Genomic DNA, 21,733 nt, shown 5'->3' on the forward strand with positions numbered 1-21,733 from the left:
ACATATCCATTTTGGTTGACCAGTACCAAAAATTGTATGGAGACATAGGAAATACAAGGACGAAATTTCATCCAAATAAAAAAAAATAAAAAGAAAAATCGATTTACGAAAAACGTAGGGAACTACTCAGCTTTAAAAAAGTGTGACAAAAAGTAATCCCTAAGTTAAGATTGACTTGATGAGTTTTCCGCATCGCAAATTCGCAGTCAAACGTTCGAAACATTTCTCCACGCTACCATCAAACAAAAGAGAGCGGGTCCACTTCCGGAAGGAAATCCCAATCTTCATCAAGAAAACAAATTGAAGGGTCATGTTTGCACGTTCGCCGTGCGCTAATTATTCTAAAGTGTGATAAATAGATTTAATGAATTTTGCTTTGGCCGGACGAACGGGACGAATGGGACGACGAACGCGCCCTGGTTCCCGGGACAACCCACTGACCGTCAATGACGTCGGATATAAGGCGGATTGGGGACGTGCCGGTCTTGACGTCGTCGGGTTGGTTTGTGGGTTGTTATGCGGAAAAGCTCATTAAGAGTTTCTCTCTTTTTTAGATTTTTTTTTGTTTCTATTGCAGCTCGTTATACACCTCCTTCCCTCGGCAGATGGAAATGAGGATGGTCCTTATTTGAGTGGAGGCGTGTGGTACATTACTTCATTCTCTTTTTTTTTATTTGACCATTTGCGCCGGTTTTAACCAGGGGACCTTTTGCTCGGCGCGGTTCCCTAATGATTACATTAAGCATTTGGCAAGTTTGAATAGGTATAATACAAACTTTTTATGCGAAATTTTAGTCGTTCAGTGTGGTTGACGATTATTTTGAGATAATCTAGACAATTTCCTCAGCAAAATTTGTTTTGCCCATCTTAATAGGTATTTTGATGTCGCTTGTGAGCAAATTTTAATATTTTGTTGACTTGTTTTTTTAGTTTATTTAAGCTTATAATCAAAGAAGCATTATTGGTTTGTCCCTACAGGTCTCCACACTTATTTATTTTACTTTATAAAAAAGCACTTCTCGATGAAATTTATTCTACAAACGAAAACAGAAAAAGTTAGCAAGATTCGCTCCATTAAACTTTGATGCCCTTTTCAGAAGCACTCTCATAGTTCTACCGAGAGCTTGCAAACCATTTGGCTGAAACTATCACTTTTCGCCAAAAGTTATTAAACTTTGTTCACTCCCATCAAACTCCATCACCTTTCTTCGCTGCATCACGAAATTTTTGATGACAGCTTGCTCTCGAGCTTCTTTTTTCACATCAGAAAGCTACCCTCAGTTTGAAGCAACTATTTTCCACAAAACTGCACCGAAGAGATCCTTCTTGGCATCTCTTTCCGTCCGGTTTGGGCCAGAGCACCTTTCGTTTTTTTCCTTCCCGTAACCTTTGGGTGTACCGTACCGTTGTTAATCATCTGCTCAATTGCTTTTTATAAATTTTCTACAACTGGAACGAAGGATCGATGTTCGGAAACGCTTTCTATCAGCTCAAGGTTTTCTTTCTTCTTCTTGAGAATTTCCTCTTTCTTTCTTTTTTTGCTGTTTCATTTACCGCCCACCTCCGGTACAACTTTTCCCTGAAGCGCACTACTGTTTTCCGCTCTAAAGTAGTTAACAAGCTGATGGAGCAGAAACGTCTTCCTTCGTTTCGCGTTCGAGCAACGTCTTCGGTTAACTAGTATTTTATTGGTACACTGGCTTAAGATTTTTAAAAGTATTTTTTTTATGATTTTTAAAACTGTATTAATTTTTTTATGAAATCAATAAAAAAAACCTTTTTGAATTTTGAGAAAATTTTGCAATCCAGTGTACACGAACTGTTCTCCAGCAACAAAGAAGAAGCAGAAACGTGAAAAGCTCCAGGATCTGCCGGGAGAAATTCCTACATCATCGCCCAACCAACGTCATCGCTATCCTCTTCTTCGGGGCACAGCTCGGGGCTATAGCTCGCTTCCCGGGACCAGGGAAAATAAAGTTGAAAAGCTCGACCAACTCGTCTCTTCCCAAGATATCAGAAGCAGCTCAAAGACTACTTCGATTCCTGTGACTTCCGCCAACTCTTCAGTTTTCCTCAACTTTTCTCAGCCTTCTTTGGTCCGTTTCCTATTTTCTTGTACCTTCAAATTTGTTTTTACTGTGTTTTGGAATCATCAATACTATTTAAACAAACTATTTTCTTATTTCTTTAAAAAAATTCCCTCCCCAAAACATCCACTCTCACCGCAAAACTCTGACTGCCAGTGACGACCGTCATCGGTGGCAGTCTGACTGACTGGCTGACTGGTTGACTGACTGTTATGTATGTATAAAACGCATCCCTTTTTCCTACATTGCCACCATCCCATGATGGCGTTGGCGAAATTGGTATCACATACAAACACTCGGGACTCACCCAGCGTCGTCGACGGAAGCGGTGAAAATGGGTTTTTGATGAGGAAGTGAGTCGCCTAGGAGTTGCAGAAATAACTTGAAGGGATTCCTGTTTTGGGGGTGCTAGACGGTTTGTTTCGTGGTTCACGGAATACTTTGATTTGCGATTTATTGATCAAAAATATTAGATATAATAAAAATAATCATTATTGCAATTTCAATGTAAAACTACTGACTATTGCTGTTATTCTTAAATAACGAAACGGCCTTCTTTTCAAAGGTTAAAATATCATTACTGAATAGTACTTTTCAGCATTTTTATTTTGAGTGCTGGAAAGCTCAACTTTTTTGAATTTATGCAACTCGGTAAACCTCGGTGGGTAAATGGAGTCGTAAATTATAAATCTTGTTTTTGCAACTTGAGTTGAAATTAAGCCAAAATGATTTTTTTACGGATTTTTTTTAGAAGCTAACAAATGAAACCTAGGGTTGTGATAGGGATATATTACAGTTATCCCACATATTCGGAACACCCACAAATTTGGAACACTTTTGAGATAATTTGTCAATAGCATGCCAAATGCATAATTTCTGTCGACCCTACTATTTTTAGGACCTTTATTTGGATTTTCTCTTGCTATTTCACTAGATAAAGTAGTACTTCTAATACAAAAAAACTGCATGTCAAGACTATTTCATTCAGAGCAGCAAAACACTGCCTCCAAATTGCCTGTTCCATTATTGTGGGATGTTATTGTGCTTTCCACAATTGTGAAACACCTAAATTTAACAGATATTTTCACAAAAAAAGTCACAAAAAAAGACCATGCATAAAACATCACTAAACTTGAGTTTCACTGATTGCAGTGTGTGAAGTCATTATTTTGTTACAAATATGTACTCATGGAGAGAATCAAAGTTTGTTTACATCCGTAAGAAAAAAGTGTTCCGAATTTGTGGATTTCAAGGGTCAAAGTTTTTCGTCAAAAACTTGATATAAAAGTCGAAATTTGCAGTTCTTGGATACAGCATTCGGAAGATCGCAAGAAAAGCTTTCAAATAAAGGTAAAAGCGAATCATTAAGTTCAATTAAATATCGATCTGCTATGATTTTTTGTACATTGGCCGATCTGTAAACTGTTTCGAATATGAGGGATAACTGTACTGGAACTTTCCTAAAAGACCGCATTCTTAGAACAAATCATGTCAGCTGTCAAAGCTGTTTAAAGTTGAGGTATGTTTTTGTTAAAATATGATATCTCGAAAAATAAACCTTTTATATTGTTGTTTGCAATTGATCGAAGTTATAAAAAAATCGTTAATAGCATTCAAATTATTTTTGTTATTTAGAAATTACTAAATACATAACGTTTTTTGACCCATAGTCTCCCACTAACGGTACTGATAGTTAAAAGAAGATTTTCATAGGGACATTGTGATATCAATTGAACACCAAAATATTATTGATCACAATAGAATTCTTAAGTAAAAGCAAACTATCTTATTCGTGCTGGTAACCCCAAACGGCATTGTTTCCCTTCAAATGCAACTATCCGTTCTATCCTTAAAGCTTTTCATTCCAATAATTAACCCATAATCGTACACCACCGCAAAACTTGGTCTTGGCAATAGCCTTGGCCACCCCACAAGAGTCATTCCACTAACGATCTGTGCTCTATGTGCTATAAAGCGCCGCCAAAGTCATTTTGATAAACTCTAACTCTTCTATACGATTATTGTTAATACTGAGCTGAGCTGAACCAGACTAAATGAACGTCAACAGACGACAACGAAGACGTCAATGAACCACGGCATTATTCCGGTGGGTATTGGTCCAAATCGATAATAGCGAGCGGCGGAGTCCTTTTGCCGTCGTCTGACGACGAAAGCTCTAATCGTCAAGTTTGTCGACTGCCAGCAGACACCGCCAAGCACCACCAATGAGCCTTCCTTCTTGATATCGAGCCAGCAAATTTTCGGCGGCGTAGCTATTTCCAAAGACGACACACAATGTGTTCAACTTTTGGCCGTTTGTGGCGCCACCGACCAAAGAGAGGAGGTCGGTCAAAAAACGGGGACACCAAACTTCGGGAAGGCCTAAATCACATTTAGGTTCGAGATGTGTGCCAAAATGGATGGCTCGAGTCCCGAGATCGAAACCTGCCGATAACGACGAAAGTGTGGCATATATCCCGAACCTGACACACACGTAGTGTACGGGCATAGTGACAAAGCGCTTTGTGATGTTCAACATTGAAAGCCATTTGACACTCTGTACTGCAAGCTTTGGAGTGAAAGAGCGAGAGATACATCAGAATGCTATTAAAAGCCCTCGGAAGATTTACGACACAGGTTCCACCTGACCGGGCGGAATACACTCGGTTGCGGTCAAAACTCAAAAAAATAAATTTTGAAATGGACTTTCAAAACAATATTTCATAACAACAACAAATTTTGAAAATTAGCCCATATTTTTATCACTTCTTCATTATTCGAGTGACGCCATTAAAATAGAACCTCGCCAACTTTACAGCCATCCATCCCAACCAAAGTATAAGAAATTGGAAGACGGAACTGCTATGCTTTAAGGGGATAAGGGAAATTTTCCATGTTTACTCCAAATAAGCTTCGCTTGGAGATGGACGAGTTTTGAGAAGGGAAAAGGTTTAAGATGAGCCCTAAACAATCGTTTCGTAGACTTAAGAATTATGGTTTTATGATCAATTCATGCATGCAATTGACATTTATTCGCGGTTCAAATTTATTCAACAGGTAAATTATTATTTTCAAGGCAAGCAGCTAATGCTGCAAACGAAAAAAAATCTATGCAGTTTGTACATAAATAATGGCTATCTGTTAGCGGATGATGAAAAAATAATGCAAAAAAAACTTCGTTGGAAATTCAGGATTCTTTTCAGGAAAAATAATCGAAAATATAAACAAATGCTCTCAAAGCATTGTTCAAAGTAAATTGATGTGATACTTTTTAGTGACGGTTTTCCTATCACTTGTAACTTACAAGTGGTAAAGTTGTAGAATCAATCAATCAAATCTTTCCAAATAGGACGTAAACAATAGTACCACAAAATTATATTAATTTTGAGGCACATCAAGCTTCGGGAAGGGTACAACCAGCACATGTTTATCATGGGGGCAATAAAAAAATCGTCATCAGCATCGATTCGTCCCTGGATCAATTCTTTAGGTAAAAATAAGTTACTGTGCAAATTTTAAGCCAAATCGGTTGAGGTTTAAGGGTCGCTGTAGACCATCGATTCTCAACTTTCTTCTAGGCCATGTCAATCAAGTAGGCACGGTACCCCGTTGAGAATCAGCTCATGATTGGCACAGTTACTTATTTTTACCATAACAATCTCGTCTCTCATTTTAGAGCAGATATCCGTTAATCTAATTGAATAAAGATCATTAAAATTTTTAAAGTGATAATCTCATATCTTTTTAAAATTAAGTGTAAAATTTAAGCAATCATTGCACATATTTTATCATATGTTTTTCTACTTATGAGCTAAGTTTCTACTTACGGAACTGTAACTTTATTTGTTGAAATCAACCGGACCAATCGATTTGTCCGGTTGCAATCTTTGAAAAAAAAAAAATAGAATAGATTTAAAAAAAATCATTCAATCCATTTCAACTTTTCAAACTCTACTGAGTGTTCGAGAGCACACAGGACACACACCGCAGGTGATTTTTTTGTGTCGCTATCCCACCACCCACCAATGCAAACAATCCTCGGAGGCACGTTTAACCGGAGGGCCAGCTTAAATCGCACCCCATCGAAGACCGCAAGGACATTCTCGCCCAGTCCGGAATAGGGGAGCGCGGGGTTGTTAAAACCAACAACTTGTTTCGGCCCGAAGCCGTTAATACCGCACTAATTTGAACTTTTCCAAGAAATTGATGGCTTTTGTCGTTCTGATGGGGACCAAATCCCGCAAGTACCCCGGCGGGCCTCCGCTCCACCCTGGGACATGGACGGCCGGTTGCCGGTGGTTGGAGACAAATTTGCAATTTTACGAAAGCTGAATAAAGCGTAATTGAATTTTAATCTCTTATAAATCCTTTTCCCATGTGCGGAGCCCTGAAAACCCCAAATTTCGGGAAAACGCCACAGGGAAACTCTTTACGCACCGCTACGATCGGGTTAGGTTTTTGTTTCCAAAATGAAGTTTATTTTGTATTTGCTTATTACTTAGATTAGGATACATTAAGCCGGTAAAAAATATACCTTAGTAAATGTTTTATTGTTAGTTCACACTCATCAAATTTTAGATTTTATAGTCGGTTTGAAAATTTCTTATTAAAGTCCAAACTCGATTTAACGAAGTCTCCAGAAAAAAATCACTTCGGATAATCGAATCAAAATTTCAAGTTGTCTTTTTGTGAGTTGTTGAGCCTAAAAATGACACCAAAAATGTATTTAGGTGATTTGGAAATTTGAAATCCAAGATGGCGGCCAAAATATTGAGAAAATGCATTTGCTAATGTGACAACCAATCAACTACTCAAATTTGGCTAAAATGGGTTCACAGAGCACGAATTTGATGTTAAAAATATTGGAATGACTGAAAAAAGTTCATGTCACCGTAAAGAGTGCACCTAAATTTGTTTGCCCGCACATTTCAATTCATTTTTTTTATCACATGTGCACACTGAAAATATTTTCCTGCATGCCCGGGCAAAAAACAGGAACAAGAGCAGAAAGTTCAACAGCCCAGTGAGAGCGACGGAGACAGAGCAGCAAAAAAAAATTGAACGCATCATCATCATCGGGGGATGAAAAGCGTGGAAAAAAGTTTGCCTGCCATGAAAAACAAGATTAAATGTGAATTTGTTTTCTATACATTGGATTTCGTTCGTTCCCGCGTAACCTCTTACTTCCTCTTCCTCCTCCTGAAGGTATGGGAAAACTTGAAGGATGTTTTCCCCCGTGAGCCACCCCACCATTTTTGATCCTTGACTAGGGGTTTTTCGGTGTGTAGCTATCTCTTCAGAAGGGAGCAGTTCTCTACGGAATCGGTATTTTTTCTTTAATTATAATTTTTGTATTTTTTAATCCGGCTGAAACTTTTTGGTGCCTTCGGTATGCCCAAAGAAGCCATTTTGCATCATTAGTTTGTCCATATAATTTTCCATACAAATTTGGCAGCTGTCCATACAAAAATTATATGTGAAAATTCAAAATTCTGTATCTTTTGATGGAATTTTCTGATCGATTTGGTGTCTTCGGCAAAGTTGTAGGTATGGATATTAGGATGTAACAAAAATGACTTTTTGGCGGGCATTCAAGGGTTTGTTCCGATGGGCATACTAAGCCCAAATCCAAAATATGAGCTTGATTGGACATAACAGGAGCTGGCGCTCCGCCCTTCAATTTTAAATGAGATTTAACCCGTAAAAGAAGATTTTTTTCAAAAATGTCACGTTTTGAGGCATTTTGGCCACCAATGCGTTTACCAAAAACATCACTGGCGTGTAGGCCAGATCCTTGCGCATCTTTTGGTATAAATAACATTGACATTTGGAGCACCCTGAAACTCGGTACAGGCCTTCAAAGTTTGGCATTTTTTCGAAAAATCGACCCCGGCAAAATCAAATGGCGTCTAGGGCGTCGCGAGGCGCGACGCATATCTTTTTTGCCGGGACCGATTTTTCGAAAAAATGCCAAACTTTGAAGGCCTGTACCGAGCTCCAGGGTGCTCCAAATGTCAATGTTATATATACCAAAAGATGCGCAAGGATCTGGCCTACACGCCAGTGATGTTTTTGGTAAACGCATTGGTGGCCAAAATGCCTCAAAACGTGACATTTTTGAAAAAAATCTTCTTTTACGGGTTAAATCCCATTTAAAATTGAAGGGCGGAGCGCCAGCTCCTGTTACGTCCAATCAAGCTCATATTTTGGATTTGGATTTAGTATGCCCATCGGAACAAACCCTTGAATGCCCGCCAAAAAGTCATTTTTGTTACACTCCAATGGATATGGACTACACTGAAAAAAATGATACACGGTAAAAAAAATTTTGGTGATTTTTAATTTCACTTTTTGTCACTAAAACTTGATTTGCAAAAAAACACTATTTTTATTCTTTTTATTATTTGATATGTTCTAGAGGACATTAAATGCCAACTGTTCAGAAATTTCCAGAATGGGCAAAAAATCTTTGACCGAGTTATGATTTTTTGAATCAATACAGATTTTTTCAAAAAGTCGAAATACTGGTCGCAAAAATTTTTCAACTCCATTTTTCAATGTAAAATGGAATTTGCAATCAAAAATTACTTCAGTGAATTTTTAATAAAGTGCACCGTTTTCACGTTATAACCATTTTTAGGTAACTTTTTTGAAAATAGTCGCAGTTTTTCATTTTTTAAAATTGGTGCCCATGTTTGCCCACCTTTGAAAAAAATATTTTTGAAAAGCTGAGAAAATTCTCTATATTTTGCTTTTTCGGGCTTTGTTGATACGACCCATAGTTGCTGAGATATTGCCATGCAAAGGTTAAAAAACAAGAAAATTGATGTTTTCTAAGTCTCACCCAAACAACCCACCATTTTCTAATGTCGATATCTCAGCAACTATAGGTCCAATTTACAATTTTAAAATATGAAACATTCGTGAAATTATCCGATCTTTTCGAAAAAAAATATTTTCAAAAATTTAAAATCAAGACTTACATTTCAAACTGGCCAAACATTCAATATTACGCTCATTTGAAATGTTAGTCTTGATTTTAAATTTTTGAAAGTATTTTTTCAAAAAGATCGGAAAATTTCACGAATGTTTCATATTTTAACATTGCAAATCGGACCTATAGTTGCTGAGATATCGACATTAGAAAATGGTGGGTTGTTTGGGTGAGACTTAGAAAACATCAATTTTCCTGTTTTTTAACCTTTGTATGTCAATATCTCAGCAACTATGGGTCGTATCAACAAAGTCCGAAAAAGCAAAATATTGAGAATTTTCTCAGCCTTTCAAAAATATTTTTTCAAAGGTGGGCAAACATGGGCACCAATTTTAAAAAATGAAAAACTGCGACTATTTTCAAAAAAGTTACCTAAAAATGGCTATAACTTGAAAACGGTGCACTTTATCAAAAATTCACTGAAGTACTTTTTGATTGCAATTTCCATTTTACATCGAAAAATGAAGTTGAAAAATTTTTGCGACCAATATTTCGATTTTTTGAAAAAATCTGTATTGATTCAAAAAATCATAACTCGGTCAAAGATTTTTTGCCCATTCTGGAAATTTCTGAAAAGTTGGCATTTAATGTCCTCTAAAACATATCAAAAAATAAAAAAAATAAAAATAGTGTTTTTTTGCAAATCAAGTTTTAGTGACAAAAAGTGAAATTAAAAATCACTTAAATTTTGTTTTACCGTGTATCATTTTTTTTCAGTGTAGTCCATATCCATAACTACAACTTTGCCGAAGACACCAAATCGATCAGAAAATTCCATCAAAAGATACAGAATTTTGAATTTTCACATATAATTTTTGTATGGACAGCTGCCAAATTTGTATGGAAAATTATATGGACAAACTAATGATGCAAAATGGCTTCTTTGAGCATACCGAAGGCACCAAAAAAGTTTCAGCCGGATTATTTAAAAATTACAAAAAAAATCGAATGACCGAAATCTCAGAGAATCGCTCAAGTGGAGTAATTTTCCTATCAGATGAAGTATATTTGAGTTTATGTCTACAGCTGGAGAAGTCTGTCTAAAGAAGGAAAAGAAAGTTCTTTTTCTTCAACTTTTGCAAATTGGTCCGTGTAATCATAGAGCATAAAATTCCGTAAGATCTGAATTAATCGCTTTCAATCTTCGATTGCTGAATTTTTCTGAAACAAGAAAAACTATACTTGTATCACATGATACCTTCTTGCTATTCAAGGAAAAATGATAATGGGATTTCACCAGAAACGCAAGCACAGCACATCTGTCGTTATAATAATGATACATTTATCACCATCACACCGTAATAATGCCATTTTCTGGTTCTTTTTCGTGCTCCACAGGTAGACGAAGGTCGTCTGTACCAGGAAATCATCCGAGTGGAAGCGACAGACAAAGATTGCACGCCACTGTTTGGCGACGTGTGCAAGTATGAGATTCTCACCAGCGACCAACCGTTCACAATCGATAACGAGGGCTCGATCCGGAACACGGAACCGCTGTCCCATAAGGCGTCCCACAACCACATTCTGTCGGTGGTGGCGTACGATTGCGCGATGAAGCAGTCGGCTCCGGTCATGGTGAACATCCGGGTGCGCCGCGTGTGCGAGGCCCACGTGATGGGAGTGGCGGAACGGATCGACTACAGCGCCAATTCGATGGAAAGTGTGTCGCTGTTCCCGAAGATTCACCTCGAACTGTGCGACATGCAGTGCAAGGGCGAAGACATGGTGATCCAGTCGTCGGTTTCGTTGAAGACCAAGCACATCTCGTTCGGATGTGATCGGGACGCAAGTCAATGCTTAAAGAAACTGAGCGAAGAGGAACAGATTGAAAGTGGACTAACTGATCTGCTGCAGAAGAACACCGACTGGACGAAGGATCTGGTTTACGACGAGGGAGCCGAATCGATCTTCCACTTTGACGGAAGCGCTGGAGCCATCGTGCCGAAGACCGTTGTCAAATCGCAGGACTTTGCCGCCCATCAGTTCAGTATAATGACCATGTTCCGCCACCACAGCATTGCATCGAACGACAAACACACCAAGGAGCACATCATTTGCAGCGCTGACGATCACAAGATGAACCGCCACCACATGGCTCTGTTCGTGCGAAACTGCCGGTTGATTCTGCTGTTGCGCAAAAACTTCAACGATGGTGACCTGAACATCTTCAGCCCTGCCGAATGGCGCTGGAAGGTTCCTCAGGTGTGCGACAACGAGTGGCATCACTACACGATCAATGTCGACCTGCCCAAGGTTGATCTGTACATCGATGGCGTCAAGTTCGAGAGCAACATCGAAGATCGTCACAGCAATCCAGAGGTCATCGACGACTGGCCACTGCATGCTGCCCACGGAATCAATACCACGCTCGCCATTGGCGCCTGCTTCCAGGGCTCGGAGAACCGTCTGAAGCACGGTTTCAGCGGTGACATTTCCGAAATCAAGCTGTCGATGCGTAAAGTCCTCACTCCCAACCAGATTCGTTGCGGCACGGATTGCGCTGAAAAGTTGCTGCCGCCAGCTGATCACTTCTTGGAACCGGAACAGCAAATTCAGTCCAACACACAGATGAACAAGATCATCATTGAGGGAAGCAACAAGAGCAACATTGAACAGCTCCTGCAGCAAATCCAGTACATCAACAGCAAGGACAACCCTACGATCGGACGTAGAAACATCCAGGTGATGACCACGGTCAGCTGCCCAAACAAGAAGGCGATCCGACTGCCAAGCATCGACACCTACATCATGGTAACGGCGTCAAACACCTCAACTCCACCAGTACCATCGACAGCTACACTCTACAGTAAGATTCTAGTGGACAAACCCCTAACCGTCGATCAGAAACCACAAATTGTCATTGTCGGTAACTCGAACCACCTGGTCTCTTACCCGGACATCAAAGACGGTGTCAAGATTCTCGCACAAATCAACATCAGCATCTACACCGGCAAGGAAATCCGTCCCGCACTGCAAAAGCTCGACTCGTGCAACGTCAACGTGTTCCCAAGTCTGAACCCAGATCACGAAGAGATCACCATTGACGACAAGGACGGCACCGACGAGTCGCTCTTCAAGTTCGACATCAAAACCAAGATCAGCAAAGACGGAGTCGAAATGATCGGATACGACACCATCGAAAACTACCAGCACATTCTCAAGTCGTTGGTGTACATCAACAAGAAACCGGCGTACTATCTGAACCGAGTGTTCAAGCTGACCTGCTCGCAAGTGGACGATCATTTCCGAAGCGCAGAATACACGCTCACGCTGACGGTGTTGCACCCGAAGCAGCAACCAACGTCTGCGTCGACAGCACCAAGTGTACTGCTCGCCGTTCCGTCGGTTCTGCCGACCACCTCCAGCGATGGACATGCGGCAGTCGCCGCGGACTCACACGGTAAGCGACTCACATTAACCACAAAAACTAGATCAACCACTAATACTCGATCCTCCCCCTCTTCACAGATACCAACCAGTACGCGCACGCGATGCTGCACTCGCACGACATCCAGGAGTCGCAGTCCCGGGTGCACAACCTGGCCCACGAGAAGGCCCAACTGGCGTCCTCGCACTCGACCATGTTGATCGTGGTCATCTGCGCGTCCTTTGTGCTGCTGATTTGCGGCGTGGGGATCGCCCGCCTGCGGAACAACGGCGGCGGCGGAAGTGGCTCGAGCAGCCACTCCCGCAACTCGCTGGACAAGCACATGCCCTGTCCGAAGGTGGCGCCCGAGCAGCAGCTGGACTGGGACGACTCGGCCCTGACCATCACCATCAACCCGATGCAGAACGACAACCTGTCGGACGAGAGCTCGGAGTCGGAAAACTCCGACTCAGAGGACGAGGAGGTCATCAACGGACGCTACAAGAACGTTAGCCAGCTGGAATGGGACAACTCAACAATGTGAGTAATTTTCATGATTGGTAAAATTGTTTTTAAAGCGTAGAAGCGGCTCAAATCCAAGTTTGACTGATGCACACCTTCATTATTGGGTCACGTTAACATCGGCTGTGCTGTTATGCAACAAAATTTGACAGCTGAGCTCATGTTATTTGTTGTCGAGACTTTCCCCAAAAAATCGATTTCTTCAGTTTAATATTTATCATCAGACCTATGAATATTTAACGAAATTCACCAAATTCCGTTTCTCATTAAAGCATTGAGGATTCTCGTTACGTTCTTTTCATTTCGATAACACTCAGCATGCTTTCCAAAAACATGCTGAGTGAAACGGAATTTTCACTTCTCGTTAATCCAATTCGACGAACCCAATAATCTGGTTGATCAAAAAACAAACGAATGCAAGAAATAACACGAATGAGAAACGAAAAACTCCACGATTATTACTGCTTTAGTGAGAAGAGCAAGAGTCGACGAGCCCCTTCAAGAGAGGGTAAACGTGGAAAATCTGTGCTTAATTTACGCATTAATCATTCAGAAAGGTTGACGACGCTTCGCAAAGTAGCGACGAGATGACAAACGGCCCGGAGTGGAGTTTGTGACGGGGAGTTTCGGGGAAGGGAATACTGAGATTTGTTCGACCGACGCTAGGTAACTAATTTGCCCCGCGCTGCTGCCAATGAATGATAAATTAATTATTCTGGCGAAAGTGAGTGAGATGGTTGGCAGCTAATGCATTTCTTTTTGTTGATGATGGAAAAATCCTCCCCCCGGTGTGGAAAAAAATTATCCCAGTGCAAATTTTATTCAAAGTTTTTTTGTTTCTGTCTATAACAGTCATCCCACATATTCGCAACGGCTTACAGATCGGCCGATGTTCAAAAAATCATAGAAAATCGATAGCTGAACATAAGGATTTGCTTTTACCTTCAAAAAAGCTTTTCTTGTGATCTTTCGATTGATGTATTGCCCGATGGTATTTTTTTACGTTTCATATCATTATTTTAAAGAAGAACAGGGACCCTTTAAAATCAACAAATTTGAAACACTTTTTTCTTACGGATGTAAACAAACTTTTGATCTCTCCAAGGGTATATATTTACTGTTATAGATGTAACAAAATAATGACTTCACACTTTGATACCAATGAAACTCAAGCATTGTGATGTTTTATACATGGTCTGTAACTTTTTTGTGTGAAAATATCAGTTTAATTCAGATGTTCCACAATAACATCCCACAATTACGAAACAGGCAATGAACGAAGTTGTTTGTTCAAAAATTACTAAGTTGTTTGTTCAAAAAGTATACTCCTAGTAGGGTCGACAAAAAAGCTGCATTTGACATGCTATTGACAAATTATCACAAAAGTGTTCAAAATTTACTTAATTTCGGTTGAAATCGCTTTTTAAAACACAGTAAAAAATGGTAACATTACATATAGGAATGAGTACATTTTTACGACAGAAAAATTGTGTATTTTTCCTCTAAAAATGTGCATACAGACTCGATTATCCGAAGTAATTGTAATTTGTAATTTGTTGGTTTATTGGGTACGACAACTTGTTAGTTTACACTGTTAATCAGGTCAAGGAAGACACTTTAGGAAATTTAGAAAAGTTACAAAGGATCCAAATAAAGGGTAACAAGTACAAGTAAGCTAAAGAAAACTAATCGTCAAACGATCTCTTAAAAGCACTTTTAAATGCCGACAGCGTCGGCTGGGTTTTCAGCTCCAGGGGTAGGTTGTTCCAGCACGTGGTTCCAGCGACAAGAACACTTCTTCCACTCGTCGTTGTGTGCCGCGGGATGATGAATGATCGGGTCCGCTCAAGCTGTCCTCTCACCAGATGTTGTTGGAGGTACTCCGGCAGGTTGCCATCGTACCCCTTCTTCATGAAGCAGCTCGTCCGCAGTTGATAGTTGATCGGCAGATCGTGTCCGAGTATGGTGCCTCGCACGGCCGCAGTTGTTTCGCGACGTCGCAGATTGTACACAAACCGCACCGCTGATTTGAAGCACCGGTGGAGTTGCTCTTTGTGTGCCGCAGGAAGCCCGTGATAATAGACTACGTCACAGTAGGTGAACATAGGCATGATCACAGCTTGGACCAGCTTGCGCCGCGTCGGTTGGGAGAGGACTGCTGCAAAGCGGCGAAATGTCCTTAGAGTGTTGTATACCTTCTGTGTCACACTGTTGACCTGATGCTTCCATGTCATGTTATTGTCCAGCAGGAGACCAAGATTGACAACCCTGTCGGACAGTGGAACAACTTCTCCACTGAAGACGATATCCGTGTGGGGTCGAACCGAGTCTGCTTTGGTGAAAACGATGGCCTGCGTTTTTTTGGGGTTCGGGTGAAGTCGATTTTGGTTGGCCCAGTTGGTGATCGCAGCCAAGTCGTTGTTGATGCTGGCAATCAGGTCTTCGATCTGTTCAATCGGCCCGGACACGTAGATTTGAAGATCGTCAGCATACAATTGATACTCGCATCTCAGGACTCCGGGTAAACTGTTGATGAAGAGGCTGAACAGCAAAGCGCTGAGACAGGATCCCTGCGGTGTACCGTCAGTTACATCACGAACTGCTGAGACTGCATCACCAAGGCGGACGGATTGCTTTCTTTGGCCAAGGAACGATGCGACCAACTCGCAGGCAGCGCTCGAGAACCTGAACTCTCGATTCAGCTTGTCTTTGAGCAGATGGTGGTCGACGCAGTTAAACGCAAGTGAAAAATCGACAAGAACCATGACGGTGCAGCTGTTGTTATCCAAGTTGCTGTAGATGTCGTGCGTTACCTTGGCGAGAGCAGTCGTTGTCCCGAATCCCTTCCTGTATCCCGATTGATGTTTGGCCAATAGCGGAGCGTTCGGGTTATCGAGATGATCGGTGATTTGGTCAAGCAGGATTTTTTCCAACACCTTCGACATCGCTGGAAGGACACTGATCGGGCGGAAATGCTTGGGCAGGCTAGGACTTGGTTGTTTGGGGATCGGTGTTACAATGGCTGTTTTCCACAAAGACGGGAAAGCTCGAGCTGTGATAATGGCGTTGAAGAGGTGACAGAGTTCCGGCAGGATCAGCGGGCACAACATTTTGACAAACGAGATAGGTATGCCGTCGGTCCCTGTGGCATTGGTCTGTATGTCGTGGATTTTGCGGTTGACTTCTTCTGAGTTGGTTTGTCGAAAGTTGAATCCGTTTTCCCCGTGATCTACTACTGTTCTGTGGGCTGGTGTTCTACTCCGCGTGCTGCCTCTGTTCGTTCCTAGCTCTCGGTGACCGTCAGAAAAGAAACGGTTCAGATCATCAGCGTCGACTCCTTCTGCTGGTGGGTCTGCCTTGGCTGAGTTGTGTATGCCTTCTCTTCTGAGGTTGCTCCAAAGCTTTTTGGCGGGAAGTTCATGATTGAAGTGCTGATCAGCGTAGCGCTTCTTGGCCGCATGAATCAGCGAGTTCGCACGATCGTGCAAGCGCGAGTGCTCCAACCATTGCTGGTCACCTCGCCTCCGGTTCGGGTTACGCTTGTACAGCTTCAGCGCGAGGTCTCTCAGCTCGATGGTCTGCTTGATTTGATGCGTTATCCAAGGAGTTCTTTCATCACGGACGTAGATCATCCTTTCCGGCGCATGTCGATCGAGGAGTTCTTGCAGGTCGGCAGTCAACAGCGTTGTTTTTTCATCAACATCATTCGACTCGTAGAAGCGTTGAAAATCCCTGGCTCGATACTCTGCTTGCAGCTGAAGCACGTCGACATTCCGGAAATTCCGGATTCGGGTCGTACGCCGGTTTTGATTCCTCACCTGGACGTCAGCCAGCATGTAGATCACTTCATGGTCAGAAATAGCGCTTGCGGAGACCGCCTTTGCTTTTCGGACGGACTGTGGACAGTCGGTGATCAGCAGGTCGATGGTAGTTGAGCTGGTGTCGGTGATTCTTGTGGGACCAGTAGGCAGAACGGTGAGGTTGAACGTTGAGTGAATCCGCCTCAACGAGGTCAGATTCAGCGAAGGCAAGACAGACGCTACGTTGATGTTGAAATCCCCCATAATAAATGTTCTGTCAAAGCCAAGATCGAGCATCTCGAGAAGGACCCTTTCGTAGAGCACGGCGAACGACGGATTCGAGCACGACGGATTGTACACCACAGCCACCCCGACGTTAAGTTCGTTGATCCTAATTTGAACTACCATGTACTCAACCCTCGTTGCGATCGGAGCTGCGATGTCATGGGTCGATTTGATGACCGGGGTTGCTTTGAGACCCTGTCGAACGTAAAGTCCCACGCCGCCGCAGGCCTTCGATCCCCGGCCGCGGCCAGACGGCAGTGAATGCCGGATAAGGTTGTACGCTGGAACTCGCACCGGTCCAACCGGGGCGGAAGCTCTCATTTTTGTTTCAGTGACTCCGAAGAAGTGGTATTGTTGAGCGTCGAGCAAAAGTTTTACACCATCGATGTGGTGCTCAAGGCCCCTGACATTCAGGTGGCCGATTCGGAGGTTAGCGATGTTCGTCATTTTGGTGAGTAGAAACGCCAGCGACGTTTCGTGTCAGCAGCGCGAAGATGCTGAGACATTGGCAGAGAGGGCGTCGAAAAACAGAGACGAGGAGTCCGAGGAACTCCCCGAACTTACCAGTTCTTGTAGATGCTCGACAGAGTTCACGGGGGTGTATCTGACTTGCCCTGGGAGAAGCACAGAAACCTTGTCGTTCCTCACAAAAACGGACCGAGCCGCACCTCGTTGTTTCAGCCGAAGCGCGTGGTTCCGTATCCGGAACGTGTTTATCGAGAGCACTTCGTTGACGGTGAAGCGGTAGTCCAGGGCGGGTCCATGTTTCAGGTTTCGTAGGGCAGCGTCTTTGTGCCGCTCGAAGTACTTCCGTAGCACCTTCTGCCTTGCCTCGAGACTGCTGAAGACCGCAACGATCGTCGGAGTGAGTGAACGGTCCGACCACTTTGATGGTTTCGCAGGAACACGAAAGCAGTCCGTGATGCTCGCCTGTTCATCGCTGCATCCTACTAGGGTCAGTACATCTGCAACCAGCTGCCTGACGTTTTCGCCTACCTTAAACGGGATCTTGTTGATCGCGAGCCTGCAGGAGTTGATCGTTTGTGAGCAGGTGTTCGCGAGCTGAGCTCCTCGCTCAATCTTCTCTAGCTTTTCGCTGAGATCACTTGCTAGGCGAGTCGTGGTGACCTCCGAACGGGTGTTGCTGTTGACGACGTTGCGAAGACGATCTAACTGTTTCTTGCTGGTTTCGCGAGCAGCATCGAGCTCGGCCCGCAATTTGGTCAGCTCCGCTGACAGTTCCTGGATGACCTTCTTCAGCTCACTGACCTCTCCGGAAGCGGTCATCACGGGTTGAGGTTTCGGGATGAGACAACCACGTACCGCGCAGGATTCGCAGAAGTACTGGTAGTCGTCGATTTCCTCCATCTGCGAGTCGCTGATTCTCACACATAGTGGGTGGAACCAGCGCGGGCATGCATCGCACCCGATCCAAGTAATCGTTTTTGGCTTTCGCTTTCCTTTGGACCCGGGTGGCGCACCGCGGTTGCAGACATCGCAGATCTCGTCACTCGAGCGGTTCTTTGCCATGTCGAAATTGTGATAGTACTGCTACCGGACACTATTGGCGCTGGCGTTTCAAAACACACACACACACTTAGCACATCACCTCACTTTGCAGGAGGGAAAACAAATGTTCAAAAAACTTTGTCAAACACTAGCCGGTACTTGCAAACACTGTAATTGTGTAGCAAACGGTTTTGTTTCGGCACTGGACACTTTTTTCCGCACGTAAATCGTAGAAAACAGCGAGAATTTGTAATTTCTTTTTCAGCGGCTTTGTTTTGGTTGCAGCCGGCTGCCAGTGTTGCCAGTAAAAAAGCTTGAGTTTGCTCCCTTAACTAGGCGTGATTTAGAATTTTCAAATCCAACATGGCGGCCAAAAAGGCGGTGAATAATATTGAAAAACAAATCATTTTGTTATTTAATAGGCAATCAACTATTCAAATCTAACTAATATGGGGTCGCAGAACTCGAATTTTATGTTCAAAAGTAAGAAACTGAAATAATACGAAACATTTTTTTTTTGTCATGATTCGAATATCGGAAGTCCCATACAAACCTTCGGATAATCAAAACTTTGGATAATCGAAGCTTTGGATAATCGAGTCTGGACTGTATTTACCAATATTTCGTTGTCATGTAAATGTTAAAATGCGTAAATTTACCAATAATCCGTTACAATGCCCCTTTTCAGTCAAAATGGAGTGTATTTTTAAATATTCGAAATTTACACAATTTTTACTAATAAAAAAAAAGAAAAATAAACTGAAAATTAAGAAAAAAGAAAATGTGTGGATAAAAAGATACACTACTTAAAAATTAAAGCATGTATATAGAGTACCGCATGTCAGAATCAGAATTCAATCAAAATAAAATAAAAATACTGCTGTTTATTCGACCGTATCAATAAATTTTTAGGTTAGGTTTTGGCTTTCGGTCTGTTTGGGGAATCAAAACACTTGTATGTTCTCTTCATCCGACGTTTCGACCCGTTTTGGGCCTTTTTCAAGGAATCTAGGGGTAGATTTATTGGGTAAGGCACAAAAACATAAAAAATGTACACTTATGCTAGGCTTACCGAAATGGGAGTGTTTGTCGTTAGGGGATGCTCCGTCAAGCACAGAACTGTCTGGTAGCGGGGTAATCTGTAGTTTCAGAAAACAAATAAATATTTCTAAATCTACAAATATTTTTCTCTCCGTGCACTCACGTTTCAGCGAAACTGGCCGCTATCCGGTATTCGCTCGTCATACGGGTTCGTTTCAACACGAAACGCGAGAATTTTTGGGGCACGGATAAATTCGACACACTTTCTACCATTGGCGCGCAAACTATGGCAATAAAACTCATTCTAGTGTGTGAGTGTGTTAAGGTGTTGGCATTATGTGTTAGTGTGTGTGTTGTCCCTACTGTTATTGTTTTTATTTATTTTGTTTTGGTTTTTCTTCCTTGTGTATATGTTCTTAATCTCGTTCAAAATCCCGGCATATGCAGCATGCAGATTATCCGTGTCTGTCCGCTTGTTGACAGTATGTTGTGTGTTTTTAATGTGGCAACTCTCCAGGATCGGTAGATTGGCCCCCTTCATTGACCGATCTACAATTCGTACGGAGTCGATCCCGAACGAGTGGTCCATAGCTGCTACGTGACTCGTCAACGCCGACTTCTCTTTTGCCCAGCTGATCTCTGCGTCTGTGTTTGTGTATCCCTTCGCTTTCAGTTCTTGTAGTTGTTTTACATTTGATTTGTGTCCAGACATTCTTGTTTTCAGTTTTGTTGTTGTAATCCCAATATAGCAGGCATCACAATCGTTGCATGGTATAGCGTACACAACGTTGGATTGTTCTTGTATTGGTGTTTTGTCTTTCACCAGTGGTAGGAGGGAAGCTACTGTTTTTGTGTTTTTGATGGCTATTTGTATGTTTGGGTATTCCTTGTGAAGTGTTTTTGTTATTTTCTGGGTGAGACCATAAATATTGGTGAGCGAGTAGAATATTGGTGTGTTATTCGTACTTGCGTCCATAGCTGTATCGTTCTCACTATTGTCTATCACTGTGTTGTTGTTTACCTCCTCAAACAGCTGATTTTGTGGTGTTCTGGAAATGACGCGGTTTATTAACGACTTTGGGTAGTCGTTGATCAGCAGGTGCTTGCGGATGATGTTTGCAGCGGTGTTGTGATCCAAGTTTGTTGACAACATCTTTACCCGCTTTGCGAAATTGAACGCGACGTTCAACTTGTGGTGTGGGGGGTGGTGCGAGTGGTAGTTGAGGAACCTTCCCGACGCGATCGGCTTCATGTACCATTCTGTGCGGACAGTTTGGTCTTCTTGCCTAACCAGAGTCATGTCTAAGAATGGGAGCCGTCGGTTTTGCTCAACTTCGACCGTGAACTGAATGTTGTTGTCCTGACTGTTGAAAACTTCTTTCACGTAGTCGATTTTATCAGCTGGGAGTGACAGAAACATGTCGTCAACATACTTTTTGATGTGAGGGATTGGAAAATTAACAGCTTCGAGGGCATGATCAATCAACTCCTCGGTTACGAGGTCAGCAATCGGCGATGATAGCGGGTTGCCCATAGCCGTTCCAAACTTTTGGATGTAGTATTCTCCGTTGAAAGAAAAATAGCTACGGTTGACGCAAAACTCTACGATCTCACAGAACATGTCCAAACAAATTGGTGTGTGCTCTTTGATCTTGTTCCATCGCTTGATAACGCTCTTCGTGACGAGTTCTAGTGGTATAGACGTGAACAGCGCTACGACGTCGAACGATACCAGTATGTGGCTGTTTGGTAGTGTGAGTGTGTTTACGTACCTACAAAACTCGAACGAGTTACGAATGTTGTACTTGCTGTCTATCGATTGCCGGATTACGTTGCCAATGTATTTCGAGAGCTCATAGGTTGGTGACGTCATACATGGTACAACAGGCCTCAATGGGAGTCCCTCCTTGTGGGCCTTCGGCTGGCCGTAGATCTTTGGGCACACTGCAGTATATGTTCGTAGTCGTTCTGGTTGTTTCGGTTTTAGGAGGTTGAGATCGTTGAGTCGTTTTACGATGTTGTTGTTTTCTTTCTCAAACCTTGATGTTGGATCTCTTTTCACCTTCTCGTAGGTACGGTCGTCGTTTAACAGCTGTTTCATTTTTTCGTTGTACACCTCCCTTGATAA

General features: G+C 42.4%; 2 protein-coding genes across 4 annotated transcripts in view; one reads left to right on the forward strand and one right to left on the reverse strand.

Annotated features, from left to right (window-relative positions):
* Positions 1–21,733, forward strand: part of LOC120429874 (calsyntenin-1) — a 197,488-nt gene that overhangs the window by 161,261 nt on the left and 14,494 nt on the right. For all 3 annotated transcript variants that reach the window (XM_052709579.1, XM_052709580.1, XM_052709581.1), the window contains exons 6-7: positions 10,420–12,481; positions 12,550–12,988. In XM_052709579.1, the coding sequence (XP_052565539.1) occupies positions 10,420–12,481; positions 12,550–12,988 (2,501 nt within the window). The remainder of the gene's footprint in view (positions 1–10,419; positions 12,482–12,549; positions 12,989–21,733) is intronic.
* On the reverse strand, positions 18,921–21,706 carry LOC120418822 (uncharacterized). The gene is made up of 2 exons (XM_039581334.2): positions 19,769–21,706; positions 18,921–19,703 (listed from the first exon to the last, which is right to left on the reverse strand). The coding sequence occupies exon 1, from the start codon at positions 21,704–21,706 to the stop codon at positions 19,940–19,942; it is 1,767 nt and encodes a 588-aa protein (XP_039437268.1). The 3' UTR covers positions 18,921–19,703; positions 19,769–19,939.

Source organism: Culex pipiens, chromosome 3, assembly GCF_016801865.2.
Source record: "Culex pipiens pallens isolate TS chromosome 3, TS_CPP_V2, whole genome shotgun sequence".
In the NCBI taxonomy this organism is placed as follows: domain Eukaryota; kingdom Metazoa; phylum Arthropoda; class Insecta; order Diptera; family Culicidae; genus Culex; species Culex pipiens.

Coding starts and splice junctions, on each gene's coding strand:
- LOC120418822 (XM_039581334.2), bottom strand. CDS start 21,706: ATGAAACAGCTGTTAAACGACGACCGTACCTACGAGAAGGTGAAAAGA.